The sequence below is a fragment of the Meleagris gallopavo genome, chromosome 9, assembly GCF_000146605.3.
Source record: "Meleagris gallopavo isolate NT-WF06-2002-E0010 breed Aviagen turkey brand Nicholas breeding stock chromosome 9, Turkey_5.1, whole genome shotgun sequence".
In the NCBI taxonomy this organism is placed as follows: domain Eukaryota; kingdom Metazoa; phylum Chordata; class Aves; order Galliformes; family Phasianidae; genus Meleagris; species Meleagris gallopavo.
Genome location: NC_015019.2, coordinates 17954543 through 17970643, shown reverse-complemented (window position 1 = coordinate 17970643; position 16101 = coordinate 17954543). Strand labels below are relative to the sequence as shown.

At 40.6% G+C, this 16101-nt stretch overlaps 1 protein-coding gene across 3 annotated transcripts in view; it reads left to right on the top strand.

Annotated features, from left to right (window-relative positions):
- MTMR1 (myotubularin related protein 1) overlaps nucleotides 1-15264 on the top strand; it is a 29698-nt gene extending 14434 nt beyond the window's left edge. For all 3 annotated transcript variants that reach the window (XM_010715503.3, XM_010715504.3, XM_019618331.2), the window contains 3 exons: nucleotides 3339-3452; nucleotides 4832-5008; nucleotides 14241-15264. In XM_010715503.3, the coding sequence (XP_010713805.1) occupies nucleotides 3339-3452; nucleotides 4832-5008; nucleotides 14241-14405 (456 nt within the window). In that variant the 3' untranslated portion in view covers nucleotides 14406-15264. The remainder of the gene's footprint in view (nucleotides 1-3338; nucleotides 3453-4831; nucleotides 5009-14240) is intronic.
- Nucleotides 15265-16101: the final 837 nt, after the last annotated feature.

The following is a 16101-nucleotide window of genomic DNA, read 5'->3' as shown; positions in this document are numbered from 1 at the left end:
TAGAGAATATGTGTGAAGATTGCAATTGCCTTGACATACACCTGGGAAAACCAGGATTCTATTTCATCCTTGTGTAGCTTGCTTGCTTAAAACGTGGTGTTAAGTTTCTTGCTTCAGAATCCATGGCAAACATATGTGACGTGTTCCAAAGCTCAAATAAGTGTCAGTGACTGGGAGGGGATGTGTGTTCAGGCTCGTGCTTGGGCATGGGCTCTAAGCAAGCAAATTTACTTTTGTGCTCTGAGTATTTCATTCTTAAAACATTCAGCTTAATATAGCACGAGAATCTCTAACTTGGGCTTGGATACAGACCTCTGGATAGCTTCAGACAATGGAACTTAGTCTTTAACAGCCTGATATTTTCCCAGATTTTTACAATCTGGGAATGACAACTAATACAGTATTAGGGAGTTTGAGAGAAATACATTGATAACAGATTGAAAAAATAAGATGATTTCCCACTGCTGTCTGTAAATTCTAATGATTTCAAGAAGCAGATATCAAATTGGAATGGCCATGTTACCTGATGAAAATGAAAAACACCTGCAAAATTGGCAGGTAGTAATGGAACACAATTACCCTTCTACTTTTAATGCATGGCACCCACATAAAAGAAAGGTAAAGGATTAAAAAGGTGCACTGTGTTCATTATCGGATGCCACCAGCTTCTGGAGGTTCTCCTTGCATTCATTTCAGTGATACACTTTGTGATGTCCTGCTCAGTTAACCTGTTTCAGTCCAATTCCGCAGTCATAAGCACCGTTCAGCAAAATATTTAAACTTTGTTACTGTGATAGAGAATTGATTTTATCAATTATGAAATGAAAAAGCACATTTGTTTTGCATCTCTTTGAGTCAGATATTACTTGGCATCATCAGACATTTTATGCAACAGAATTCTTCCCTTAAATACCTCCTTTATAAAAAGAGAAAAATGAACAACAAACCTTCCAGAAGCATCAAGTGGGAGATTTTAATGACCCATATGTTCTCTCTCAATTAGCGGATTTGACAAGAAGTAAATTTTCATTTGGGGAATTTTTCCACCTGAATCTTCAAACAGACACTAATGGGCTTGGAACTACAGAGGAGAGAATTTTTAGGTCAGTGATTTTTCAGCAGCAATAACAGAAGCTCTGCAGTCTTGAAACATCAGCTCCGACAGTACAACTCTTGTACTCAAAGACAGAGTTCCAATAAGTGCTTTCACATATTAATGAATTAGTCGGAGCACAACCACTGATGTATGGAATTCTGAATGTGCTTCACCAGGTCGGAATGGCGGCCTGTCGGCGTCCTTCTGGTTAGCGCAGACAGGGCCATCACAGAGCACTAATGTGACAAGGCTCATTGAGTGCTTTGGGTTAAGGAGAGCTCCTTTAGGAGAGGCCTTGTCTTCAAAGTTAGTTCCAAATATCGTTTATCGTTTGCCAGTTATTTTTGTGCTGTGTACGTGCTTGCTGCTCTGGGCTGGCTGTGGGAGATTGAGGTGCTGGCTCTCCCCTGGTTAGGTCCAGCAGACCTGCTTAGCAGGTTGCACTGCTAGGTTTTGTTTAAACGATAGCTGTGTTGTTAATATTGTTGTACTGTACAAGAATTAGAGCAGGATCTCTTGAAAGAGAGGCTATTAGTGATAACTTCTGCACGCGACTGAAAAAGAGAATTTGATCATTTTAACTTGCATCTTACTTAACATCCTGTATGTTTTACCAAAAAAAAAAAAAGCTTGGTGGTGGGAAAACAAACTGCTGGCTTGTATAGGAAGCTCTACTGTGAGCACTGCACACTGTTGAGCTGTATCTTATCCATAGCAGGGTCAGAAAGGAGGCTCTGTTTATTCTGTAAGCCGTGATATTGGTGGTTTCCTTACTCAGAACTTTCAATTGAAAGTTGGTTTATCTTAGCTTGAGAAGCCTTAGAAGGAAAAGGATTTAAGTCAAACACTGCAAGAACAACCCTTTAAGATAATACTGCTTAAAATATAGATCTTTCTGGCTTAAATAGAAGCACAAGTGTTGTGCGTTGTTCAACTCCTTACTTTCAGTGTGAACATCATGTTGCAAATCACAGGTGACACTGAAGAGGAGTTCCTGGATCAGCTAGTCCATCCCCAGTCCTGACTGCTGGGTTATTCCTCCTAGTTATACTTGTCCTTTTCTTTTTGAAGTAGCTCTCAGACTGATGGCAAGGCAGTGCGTATTGCTCAGTGGCACATGACTGAACCCAGGCTGCTGCCTTCTTCACATCTGAATTTCTGGCTTGATAGTTTTGCGTAGAGGAGGACATTCTTCATGGTGAATCTGTAATATTGCATTCTAGACTTCTGCAAATATTCACTCCTTTAGTGGAAATAAAGGAACGTTTTTGTTTGTCCTAAAAATCAGTCTCCTAAGATGCTCGTTCTTATGGCAAGTGGAGAAATGCTTATAAAATTTTCTTTGAGTTGTCTGTTTATTCTCTTCATCGTTCATCGTTCCATATCTGTGTTTGAGACCTTTGTCATTCTGAAGAAAAAATTATTTTCACACACTAAGCAGTTGCCATATGTGGGCCTATCGTAAAATTATTGAAGGATGTTTTCCATCTGAATAGATAGCAGCCCATACACTTTTGTACTGATTTCTTCCTGACTTTTGAAGCACTACGGATTAAGATGCATTCTAAGTAAACTGCGTGCTTTCAGATTTTCCATTTGTTTATTCTAGAGTGTGTCAGGTAACCTCTGCTTGTGAATATAAGTTTAGTGGTATCAGAGGAATAATGCTGCTTTCAATTTGGATATCCAGAATTTACTTTCTGATATAGGAAGAAGAGATTAAAAGATTACTATATGTAGCTGATGCTAAACTTGAGGGTGAGATGAAGGAAAAATGACATAATTTGGGTAAAAAATGTAAGAAACATTTAAAATATATATCCAGTGTATTTTATGTACGTTTGTGTTTATTATCCAGCTTACTGCAAGTTAGAAGCAGAACTAAAGCTCTTAAATATCATAGAGGAATAAAGCATGTTCTGTTAGATAGGGCTCCTCACAAGGAGTTGCTTTGTGTCACCAGTTTCACACTAGCTAATGTTCTGTGCTTGCATCCTTGTGCACTAGCATAATGAATGTACGGTTTGTCTCTGATGACTATGAAGAAGTGTGAAGGTGAAGTGTAGTATTGCAGTGCAAGTTAAAGAAATCTCTTAGTTCTCCTGAACATAATCACAAAATAAGAAAAAATCTTACCTGAATCTTTTAGTTATTTCTTACTTGTTAGTTTCTTCCTTACCATGCTGCTTAAAATACAGCTTAGAGTAATTTTACCTTTTTTTTTTTTTTTATTAATTTTAAGTTTCCTGCAGCCTTTGAATTCAACGAGTTATTTTTGATCACCATTCTGGATCACCTTTATAGCTGTCTATTTGGGACTTTCTTATGCAACTGTGAAAAAGAAAGGTTAAAAGAGGTAAGTAATTGATGAAGCACATCCTTGATATGTTGGTTTTGCATGAAATGCTTAGGACATGTGACCTAAGAACACAGAAGCTGTGTTTTTTGATGAATCTGCTACATAGTCCTCAAGGGCATTACAGGTGTAATTGCATGGAATACATAACGAATGCTCTATAAAGTGAGATCCCATTCACTTTTCTTTGGTTGTTAACTGTTGGCAGTTCTGAGGGTTTTAAAAAATTGACTTTCAGATATTTCTAGCCAGCATTCATAGTTTAGTGTAGTTATTGTCAGGTGGTACTGACATTCCTGTGCTGTTTTCAGAGCAACTCCTGGGCATGGCTTTAGGTCACTTCAGGGCATAATTTTATGGATCCTGTGATTGAAGACTGGGGAAGTTTAAAATGCCAGAATGAATGGAGTTGGGACATAATGAAATGCTTTGAGTTTGGAAAACATGTTTGTTTGTTTGTTTGTTTGTTTTTTAAAACAAAAACTTTTTTCAGTATTCCAAATACAGTGCTGGCTTTTTTTTGTTTGTGGCACTTGATGTTTGTGTTAGAGCAAGTAGCTATTCCTTGGCAGTTAGATCTGTTGTTTTTCAGGTTTGTCTCTGCTTCTGTAGAGGAGAAAGTTGCACGCAGATACCACAAGGTGGAGCTGAATAACACATTCTCAGCAAATGCAGAATTTCCCAACAGCGTTCTCAATAAATCAGTTGTATGCAGTTCTCAATAAAGAAATGCAGTTTAAGACACAGAGGTAGCAGAAGCACATGCTTGCCTACATTGTACAAGTGTAAAATTGCAAGATGAATCTCACTGAGGTTCACATTTTGAAACCTTGATCTAACCATGTTTATGCTGATTGTGTTTAGTATAATAGAACTTTCAGAAGTGCAAATAAAGCTGGTAATTTTAAATCACATTACCAATAGATATTGGGAGCAAATAGTTTGAGTGGGAGAAGGAAGACACTGTTTTCCACAGGTGCTATTTTGGATCTTTCAAATCACATTCTCTCCTCCCTGATTTTCTTTTCAAAGCTAACTTATTTGTCTTTTTGAAGTGGTCATATGTACATATAGTCGTAGATTTATGGAGCTACAGAAACTGTAGTAAGTTATGGACAGCGTTCTCTTCCTCACCTGGAACTCATTGTCTTTGAAAATATTATGCCTGAATCTCCCTTCTCAGTTAGCCTTGGAAGGAAACAAGATATCAAAAGTTTTGATAAAGCTTTAAGACTTAGTGATCAGCAGGTGTTCTCAGAGGACAGTATTGCAGTATATCGGGTATCTTCACAAAGATAGTGATATCTAGATAATGACCTCACATTTTAACATCTTGCAATCCATGTACTTATTTTTCTGTATTTTCTTTTTAAATTCAGGAGTTGAGCACTAAGACTGTATCGCTGTGGTCCTACATAAACAGTCAGTTGGATGAATTCACAAATCCTTTCTATGTAAACTATGAGAACCACGTCCTGTATCCTGTTGCCAGTCTGAACCATTTGGAACTGTGGGTCAACTACTATGTCAGATGGAACCCGAGGATGCGGCCTCAGGTATGAGGTTCCACTTCTATGTTTCCCTGAAAGTACGGAGATAAAATTACTGGTTTTTGTAAGGTCCAGTTCATTCATGGAAAGTATTCTTGTCTGTTGGTGGCGGGGAAAAAGATGTTTTTTCTGAAACAAGGCATGAGGTATGTTAAAACTGTGTAAAATGTTCAGTGTTCTTTAAGGCAACCAGTAGAATATAGTTGTAGTACCACTTTACTGACTTGTGAAAGGTGACATAAGCACCCTTTCTTTTCAGAAGATTACTGTAATATTTTACAACACTTTTAATGCTTCTGTTGCATTAACCTTTTTGTACTTTCATTATGTTTTGCTGTTTGGCAATTATGTTATAAAATGCAGCAGCAATTTCTAAAAGGAATTGATCTACGTACCAAGTCCTTGGTAGACTCTAAGCTTTCTTCCGGTGCTTGTTTTCCATTGACCTTCCTGTTTTCAAGCTGGCATGCTAAAGATTAAACACTCCTGAAATGTACTCCTTGAATCATCCAGTATTTGTTCTTATAAGTAATGTCTCCTATTCAGACAAATCTCTAAATCTCATCAGAAAAATGCTGTGTTTTATCTTCAGAATTCTGAGAGCATACATTACGTTTGTTTCACAACCATAATATATCTGAGGATGTTACTCTGTCTCTTTATTAAGGTAACATTTCAAGGTATCCCCAAGCGACTTAATGATAATTTACCTGCATTGAGTGACTGTTTGAAAGCTGCTTTCATCTTCTAACAGTTAGCAAGAGATGCGAGTTTCAGATTTATTAGACACCCACAAGTCAGAGCCTGTTTGAAAAGACGTGTTTCAAGGACAGTGCACTGTTAGAGATCCAAGCATCTGAGCAATACCCTGTAAGGTACTGGAGAAATATGGGTTGCTTGCTTCCTCGCTGAAGTATTTCCTTTGCACTTCCCTGTTGCCCACACTCTGTTTTCCTGATGTAATCCTTTGTTAGGTATCCATTTATAGCAATGTGGGATTTTTATTTTTATCTTTGTAGTTTTGAAGTCAAATTGCCATCTGCCTTTCAGCAAAATGTCACCTTCCCTGAACGCTTTGCTGGAAAACATTGGCATGGTTTATGCACGTTTTAGTAGAATTGACCTTCAGTGATGTCAGTTGTATTTAATTGGGATCTGCAGGTCCTGAAAGTGAAACAGGTTTTGTAAACACACGTGGAAGTCAGTAACTCTGCAAAAGAGACAAGTGGGGAAGAGTGGACATAACAAGAAAATACCAGAACTACCTTTGTGCCGTGTGTATCTTGGTGCCCACTGCCTCTCAGTCAGCAGCTCTGTGAAGAGATGACACACAATGATATGTATTCATTGCTGACTTGTATGGATGGCTTAATTGGTGCTACTGATGGTATTTATTTGCATGAAGAGCCCCAGTTTAGGATTATGGCTGTATTGCAGGAGGGGAGCAGTGAGCCCCCTAGAAAATCTGAAGTTAAATGTGGGTGCGTTTTGCAGATTCCTTTTTATGCTAAACTCTGCTTCAATTCTTATTCCTAAGTGAAATAAAATGTTCCTCAGTTTCAGTGTGGAGGTGTTACATCATTATTGACTTCTTGTCCTAAGAAAATTAGATTTTAGTCCTGTTGCATTTGAATTCATTGACTGGGAAGAGGCATTTGGGTGGGTATTTTTTTCTTTGGGTTTTTTCTTATTTAGCCTTTCCTTGGGTTGGAGAAGTGAGTATTTCTGTGTGACATGGGGAGAATAAGCTCTTTCAGTCTTTGTACACAGAGCTGAGTGCTCTGGGGTGCATATTGCTGGGTTTACAGGTGACTCTACTGGCCTGGAATACATAACATAATATGATGCTTTTGAATTTTTTCTATTGCTACCATTTATTTCTCTTTCTTTTCCCATGTGGTGTTTCAGAGCTCCTCTTTACTGCAGTCTGAGAAGTTCAGGCTGTTTGCTGTCAGTTAGTTGTCTACCCAGGCAATTCAGGGAGGTTCTGCAGCTAGTATGCTCCTTGCCATTCCTATGTGCAGTGCATGAGTAAATGTTCTGTTCCTTCCAGTTGGAGCTGTGTCTTGCTATGGAAGGTGGAAAGACAAGATTGTACTCTTGTTTATAAACCTACATCACCCATTAGGTTATGTGTAGTTGTTTGTATGGCTTCTGGCAAATGGCATTTTAATCCTTGGAATAGGGAGCTTAAACGTATTTTAATTCTTTTGTTTTAGTTTTTCTACACCTGCAGTTTTTTCTTCAAGTTCTGTTCTCCTGGAAGTGGGGCCTCTGTGCTAGAGAGAATGTTTTGGGAGTGCTTCCGAGTTTTTCAAATGCATTCTTTTTTTGTGTGTGTGGAGTTCCATCCAGAACTGAAGATGAGCGCAGTCTGCATCAAGGAAACTCAGGTTGGCTGGTGACATAGGGCTGTCTGCTGTGGGCGGTCCTTGGAGCTTCCTGCAGCTGCTAGGGGAGATTCTGTTCCTACTTAGAGGCTGGTTTTAAGGGAAAAAAAAAAAAAGAATAACAGTTTGTCTGGTGTATTCAGAAAAGATCTGAAAAGCATGCAGGTAATTTACAATGATACTGCCTTCTTTATGCTATCCTTCTTTATGCTATGTAGGAATTGCAGAAGAATCAGTTTTGCTAAGCATTTAAGTGACTAAATGTCAGCTCAACCTCAGTGTCAGTAAGCACGACATTAGCCTCTTATTGCTCTTTAGCATGTGCAAAGTGTTACTGGAAAATCAGTTTAGATTAAAATGGAAAACATAATTACAGAGTGCTTTGTGTTGCTACTCATGGACAAGACATACAGTGTGGCCCCAAGGTGTCTGTAGCAGTTCCACCTGCCTTCAGACACGCATCCCTGCAGGTTCTTCACTGACATTGTTGACATCACTTGTAATAGTTGCAGAGCTCACACACATCTGTAAGATAGTTTGGTGGCAGGACAAAGCCACCCTACGGCTCTGCCAGTGCATGGCATTGCTGGCCCACAGCCTGTGGTTTTGAGCCTATTGTCTTTGTATGGTAGAGCGAGGCAGGAGATGGCAGGAAAGGAGGTGCTGCGTGGGTCAGTAGCTGAGTGCTCCCTGGGGAGCTGGATTTCATGCCAGCGTTTACTACAGAGTTTCTTCTGATGAGGCAAGTGTCTCTTGGTGCCCGGTCGTTTCTCGCTCTCTGCGTGTCCAAGTCAGGGTTTGCCAAGGCTGACTTGTGTGTATAACTTAGATCAGCAAGTAGAGCCCTCCACATTCAATTGATACAGAGTAAAATACAGACTATCTGCTTTTCCTATGTTCTGAAGGAATCTGTGGTTATTTGAGGGGAAAAAAAGCTGTTATTTTGTAATGAGTACTGCATCAGGTTATGCACAGAGGTGGTGGAAAAATTAACATGCTAAAATAACTTAATTCTGAGGAGTTCCTAACATATTCTGAAGAGCAGGTCCTTAAAACATCACTCTAATCCTTCAGATGTCAAAGCTAAACAAAGTATAGGTTTAAACAAGTAATGGCATCAGTCCATAGCGTGTCACATTTCCTGCGCCTGTAAATCTGTGCAGTTTGCCAAGTGTGCATTCCTGTTCTTGCATGGTAGGGTTTGTAATTTCTATTTACTAGTCACTGCTTTTCCAGGAGGCCTGGGAGTTTGGTGGGCTTCCCAGGAGCACACCTTTACAGTAAGCACGGAAATATGTATTATTATAGAGAACTGCTGTTTTCATCGTTTGAGATTGACTTTTTGTGTGAGTATACTGCTAACTAGTTTTAAAAGCAAGTCAGAATTCCAGCTCGTCAGGTAGAGGAACAAAAAGCTTGAGTGGAGGATACTGTTGCGTTTGCAGTGCACAGTGTAGGTTTTTGGAAAAACTGACAATCTCAAGAAAAGCAATGAATTTAAAATAACCGTTTTCCTCTGCAGCCTTTCTTCCCTGTTGCTAAATAGATAAAGTACACTCGCTGGACAAGACAAAACGCATTCACCATTGAACAATTTTCATGTGAATGACTGTCCTTGAGCTAGTACAGTGATATGCAGTAGGTATCCAATTAAGACTTAGCAGTACAGTAAGTGAGTAGCTATTATAATTTCTTTCATATTTCTCCTTGTGTTGACAAATTTTGTTATCCAAAAGCACTTCAGGATCTTGAAGGGTTACTTGGAAATGAAAACCTGAGAACCAATACTGAAAGTGAACCGTAGTAATTCCGTGAAGAGAAAGGTTTGGAACTATTAGGAAACAAAGCTGCCTTATGTCTATAGATAGTTGTTGTGTTGTAGTATGTATATTGTGTGGTGTAATTGTAGCTTCTGCATGACTGTAATTATTTTAAAAATAAAGAAAAGGTAAAAAGCACAAATCGCTTTCCTTCAAGTCCTTATCTGGCGGAGTAATTTATTATAAGTGTAGAGTGGTGTGTTCTGAGAGTTACACTACGCCTGCTTTCAATGTGCACAAGTCAATTAAAAATGGTTTCATATCAGCAGTATTTTAAGCAAAAAAGGATGTTTCCTCAGTATTGTTCTAAGTATTTTTCAGCTCACGATAGGCAGTAGGCACCTTATCTGTATGATGTAGGAGAGGTAACTATCTGGTTTTGTATGAAACAAGCAATAAAACAGTAGCTAATGAGGAAAATAAACATCCACCCATGTTAACCAGTGCATACTGTAACAGGAGATATGCCAGTGGGAGCCTACAGTCAGCTCTTCCTGAGTCAAGAACTCTACTTGGCTCACTGTTTTACAGCGTTTTGCTGGTTTTTATTGGCTTGGGTGGAGGATGCCACATATTGCAAGTATCACTTGCAGTGAGAGAACCACGTGTGGGCTTAGCAGGGAAACAGATGCTCATGCCAGAGAGAAGGCACCTCCAGTACGGGCCTGGATAAGGAAGGGGAGGGAGAAGAATTAAGTGGCAGTGAAGGAGTGCAAGAGCAGAACTAGGTAGAAGTGAGTGGATTGTGCAAGGAGCAGGGTCAGGTCCAAAGCTTGGTCAGAAAAGTGGTACTGGAAACTTTTATGAGTTAGGGGAGGGGACAACATAAAGTCTCAGTCATGTTCTTTTTAGTTCCTGAGTCATTATTACAGCAGTAAATAATAACAAAAAAAAAAACAAACCCAAACACCATTAGGTCTTCCTGAGGTGTTGCAGGTGAGTTCTCTGACTTCGACAGAACCAACTTTTTGGTAAATGTCTGGAGCAAGGTCAGACTTACTGAGGATCCATCCCTTATCCCTGCTGCTTAAGGGTGTCGAAGTCCACTCCGTTGTTCCTGCCTGGTTGGTATTTCTAGCTGTATTAGATGCAAATGGCAGTGTTGTTTTTGACAAGGTCTGCTCGTGCAGAAGCAGCTCTTTTACCTGGAGTGTGGAACTCAGATGGTTGGGTGCCAGCCCTTGCGGCCTGCTGTTGCCTAGCAGCATTACTGAGGGGACAGGCTGGCAAGCTGGCAGTGCAAAGGAATGGTTGCATGCCTTTCTGACAGCCTAGCATGGATACCATGGAGTACAGCAGCAAAACCTGGGTACTGGGCCCAGGGTCATCTTTGGAGCTCCCTCTCCTAATTTGAGAGGCACATTGAAAGAGGATGCAGTGAATCTGCTCTCAGACTGCCAACAAATTCATCTGTTAAATCAGCTACATGATTTCTTAACAAGGCTGTAATAAAAGCTTGTCATGGAGGCAGGACGTGTGCTGTGTGAGGATATGCTTGTAGAGATAAGGTGATAACAAGGCCTTCTAATAAGCAGTCTTCTCCGAGCTTCTTGGTCTTGCAGAATCTGCTGCTCTTCCTTTTAACGAAGACGAACTTTGTTCCTGCAAGCCATTAGGGTATTATTGAGAAGATGTTTGGATCTGCTGCCTTCTGAAGAAAGCTTTCTTCAAGAGAGGAACCACGCGGAAATAGAATGGTGTGAGATGGCAGAGCTGTAGGTGGGTAGGTAGTTATCTACAAGAACTGCACACGGTGGTTGAGGAAACGCTGGCAGTAACAGGTTTGCTTGGGAGTAAGACTGGAGGAATGATGGAAAGGAAGTAAAGCTTTTTTCTCTCAAGAAAGGGAAATTGCAGGAGCAGACTTAAAGATATCTGGGAGAATACGCAGCTCCTTATTTAAAAACAAACAAAACCACTGAAAAGCAGCACAGTACACAGCTTGTATGTTTTCTGTTTTCTATCCTTTGGCTGCCTGTATCACTTCTTTCTGACCCCATGCATATGTGATTCTAGCATGGACCCTTATCACTAATGAATAAGTTATTGTTAGCTGTTGAGAAATGCTCTGAAAGTGTGAAAGATTTCTTTACGCTGAATTTGAAACGTTATTCCAAGACATTAAAATATGTATCTGAATTTTAGTGCATAAAATCTTACTGTGTTCTGTGGCTGTGCATCCACATGGCATTGTAGTGGTGCATGTGAGGCTGTGTTAAATGCAAAGCAACAACACATCTTTTTCTGGAGATCATGAGAAGAAGATTTGTGTTTGTACTAGCACGTGAAATGGCATGGTGATGTTTATGTGGACATATTTTGCAGTGTTTGAATCTAATGTGCACTTCTTAAAATATGACCATATTTTAAACTGACCTTTTTTCCCCTCCAGACTCTACTCTGTCTTGCTTACAGCTTTGCCAGACTTAACTGATTTGTACTGAGTCATCAACTATGTGTGTCTGCCTGAATTGCTTTGTAAACTTTATCCACAAAGGCTTTGTTTCTTAGGGGAGTACAGCTAAGAAAAATGTGAAGATATTTGTATGATAGGTTTCCTTTTGTTGGGGTGAAGGGCTGTTCTGTAAATGCTCCATCTATAGGGCAAGCAGGAGGTTTAATTGAGAGAATCTTTCAGAAATGTGGCTGATTGTATCCTCAGAGACATTCATCTGATGTGAGGGCTGAGGCTGCAACCATCTCAGTTCGTTCTTAAGCGCTGAGAGTAAATGCAGCTAGAAAGGAAGAGATGGATTTGATACAAACATGAGTGAGCTACGACTGATGGGGAATAGGAATGAGTAGTGGGTGATGCTCAGCAAGGTGAAGTTCTTTGCTTTCTGTTCTGCTTCTGCTTATCACCTGAGAAAATAGAAGTTTCACCTAGTCTGTATGGAGTCTGATCAGAACTAGACTTAACCACTTGAGAAGGAGAAAGTGACAGCATTCAGCTTGGCTTTTTGTAGAGATGCTACATGTGAAGTCCTGATGGTACATTATGTTCTGCACAGCACATCTGACTCATTCTATGGAACAGTTTTCTTTGGGGCGACCTATCCGTGTCATGAAGGATGCTGGTGTCTGTGGAGCCTAAACCTGCTGGGCACTGTTTGTTTCTCACTGCGAGATGAAAGGACAGAAAAGTCCATTAGGAGAAGAGAGCATTTTAATTTCAGAAGAATAAATAAAGGATGGGGTCAGAAACTGAAAAGAAAAAAAAAAAACAAAAAACACCCTGAACATTGAAGAGCTGCTCTCTAGTGAAGTAGCATCAAACTCTGCACTGAATAAAGCAGGAATACGATAAGGAAAATAGTATTTTAATGTTTATCTAACCAACAATTTTATATAAGTGTACAGGAAGGCTGAATTAAGTTTGGAAAAATAATCTTCTTTCTCACACTCTAGTTTTTTGAATGCATAATTTCTCAACCTTTGCACTGAAGAGTTCTTTGTGTGACTCAAATATGCACTGCCTTTTAAAGCCGTTATTGTTGTTTGGAGAACTTTAAGATCATGTCTTTGAGACGTAAGCCTGGGGAGAGCAGCACTTCAGCTACGGCAGAGGATGTGAACTGTGGCATTAAGTCGTAGGGGAACAGAGCAGGATTGAGCAGTGCAGGCACTCGGACCCTCCCCTGAGCATACATAGCGTGCCTTGCTCTGCAGTGGCTGTATGGAGATGCTGCTGAGGGAGCCTGGGCACTGTGCAGTGGAATGCTGCGGGTGACCCTGGTGTCATCCAGACCCCTTTTTTGTCTTCTCTGTAGTGCATATTACAGCATCTTGAGAAACCTCACAGCCGGGCTCAGTGCTGTCACGTTTTCAGGTGTATTTGTGTTTTTTTGTAGAGCACCTTAGAAAAAGGAGATTGCCTTTCTCTAGGAGGTGCTTTGTGTTTGATTAGTGAAGGAGGCTGTTGTCTTTGGACTTTGGCCTCACTGGCTAAAGAATTTGTGTGGGCAGTGTGGGCCAGGGTTGTGAGGAGGAAGGCTTGAGAGTTGTGACTCAGTCGTGTGTTGATAGTGAGAAACCTCTCTGATTCTCTTCAGATAGCACTGTGTGAGAGTGTCCTGCTTGGGTGTGCATCCCAGCCCTGCTGTTCTGGGTGAAGGTGTTCCAGAAGCCTGACGTGTCACTTACTTCCATGTCTAGCAATCTGCAGGCTTCCCAATGCTTCGTCTTCCCATGATACCTTGTCAGCCCAATTGATTGATTTTCCCATATTGTGCTTTCCAAAAGCTGTAAACAATTTGGAGATTATGGAGGATAAGAGAAATTAAAAGCAATAGGCAAACTTTTTTGGCCTTTCTGTGGCATTTGAAATAAAGGAAAGCCTCTCTGCTTGTCTGAGGAAAAAAGACCCAGCTGTTTAAAAAGCAACATGACTCGAATCTTCCTTTGTCTGCAACAGATTTTAATGTACTGGAGAAACCTGACAGCCACACAGAGCTCTGATGCAGATCTTGGCCAAAGTCTCTAGTGTTCTTGGTGCCACTGTCAGAAGCAGAGGCAGAAACCCATGTGAGCCACGCGTGCAAAAGGTGTTTTGGTGTCAGGCTTAGGAGATCCAGCACAAGCACGATCCACGTGGCTGCTGCGCATTTCTCACCGACGTGCTGGAGGGGTCAGGCTCGTGGAGCGGTATTGAGATGCTCCCTATGGAGCCAGCTTTGTGAGTTCTGTCCCAGCAGGCATGGGAAATAGGTCTGTGAAGGCATTTTAAGCTCAACTGAAAGTGGTGCTGGTAAGGGATGGGGATACACTTACCGGAGTGTTTTTGGTATGCCAACAGCCTGGTTTGCAAACAGTGTTTTGAACAGGCTTCCTGCCAATGGTGTATGTTAGGAAGGAACAGTTTGTCAAAAATGTTCCCTTTCAGATGGCTAAACTTTGTCCCTAGATATTGACACACTGAAATTCACAGCTGCTGGATTCGTGGTCTTACCATGGGACACAGTGGAAGCGTTACTTGAGAAGATAACTTGTTATTATGGATCAGAGTAAACCTTTTTTCTTCACCCACAGGTTCCAATCCATCAGAACCTCAAGGAGCTGCTCGCCATCCGGACTGAGCTTCAGAAGAAAGTTGAAGATCTGCAACGGGAAGCAGCAACACGGTCCCTTTCCTCCTCCTCCGACAGAGGTTCATCTCCATCCCATTCAGCCACACCAGTGCACACTTCTGTGTGATGTGTAACTAAAGCTGTGTGAAACAGTTCAAGTCAGGTAATACAAAGAGGGAGGCAGAATGTTTTCCCATCACGCAGGGATTGTGAGTGGCTTGTAACTGCTATGATCTACATGCCTTACTGGGTCTGATATTATACAATGAGGCCAAAAAGAGCTTCAGTAGATGTGATGTCTTGTATTGTTGGCAGTCCCCACATGTTTTGACATCTCTACGTAAATCGTCAATTGTGAAATTAAACTTTGTTTGAGCAACTAACAATTTAACCATCCTCAAAAGGGAATCCATCTGCTAAGCAGACAGAGAAAGATGCCTCTCACACTGCCTCGGGTACCATGCCTGCTTGAGAGAATCGGATGAAAAGGACACAATGCTTACACAGAACACTGAGGACGTTTTTCTGAATGGGAGCTCTGTATTTCACACGGTAATACAATATATATATATTTTTGGTAGAGCAATTGTGTTTTTTAAGGAAATTGATGCACATGGAAATTGATTTTGAAGTAATGTTTTCCAGTGTAGTCAGTTTTGCATTTCAACTAAATATGCCATTAAAGTGGATGAAGATAAACTGGGTTTGTCAAATACACCGTGCTGACGTGTATGATGTAATATATTTGGTGAAGCATGTATTTTAGTTTTTTTAATGCCTTTTGTACAAGTTGCAATAAAGTCATTTGATGGTTTAGTTCATTGTTCAGCTTCAGCCTCCTGAGTGAGGGGTGGACTTAATCACATCAAGGTCTTGTTCAAAGTACAGGTTTGTTTTCTAGCAAATAATAGCACTGGGGGTTGAAATGACACTCAGCTGTGTAAATTGTATAGTCTGTATAGCTCCACATGTTGTTAGCAGTGTTTTATTTTAAACTGTACACACAAAATGCAGAGCCATGTCTGTTCATATACGTGTGTGTGATGTTCAGCTGATGTTCTTATGCTCTGAGTCAGAAAACTGATCCTGCCTACCCAAACTCATTCAAAGACCTTAACTCGTAATGACTTTGTTTGACAAAGTTTTTTAAATAATATGAGCTTAATTGGTTTGCTTGGAATAAAGCCAATTGGCTGTTTTTTAAACTCTTGCTAGCATTTTTTCTGAAAAGTGAATAATGCATCTCAATTTTCATTTAAAATACAGATTCCCAACAGTAATACCCAAAGGTATTAATACTTGTACCGATACTTGATAGCTGTAACATCCAGCTTTTCAAGACAATGACTCCGTGGCTTTAACAGGTGTACAGATGGCCTCTGTAGAAAGGCATAGAAGTGGTGCGTGCTGAAAATCTTCCTGTTCCTTTTCCTCACTGTGTTTTGGGAGATTCTGGTTCCTCTCCTTGATGTGCTGAAGTGCTGCAGGTGTGCTTTCCAATTCATGCTTCAAGTTCTGCTGCTGGGAATTAAGCCCTGCTCGTAAGAACGTGGCAGTTCTGCATGTGAATGGTGTGCTTTACTCTGTGAGCAGACGTATTGTCATGCTTTTGCCCTTAGTATGAGACTCACCTTTCTGTTTCTCTCCATTAATATACACAGCGTACAGTAAATGAGGGAGGTGAGCTGTGAGTGTCTGCAGCTCCACCTGGAAGGCAGATGCTCTGTCTGTGCTGCCAAGTTTCCCATGCAGGGCTGGGTTCTGTCTTCTGTGATGCAGCACTTTATAACAGGTATTTGCCTACAGGAACTAAGTACAGGCTG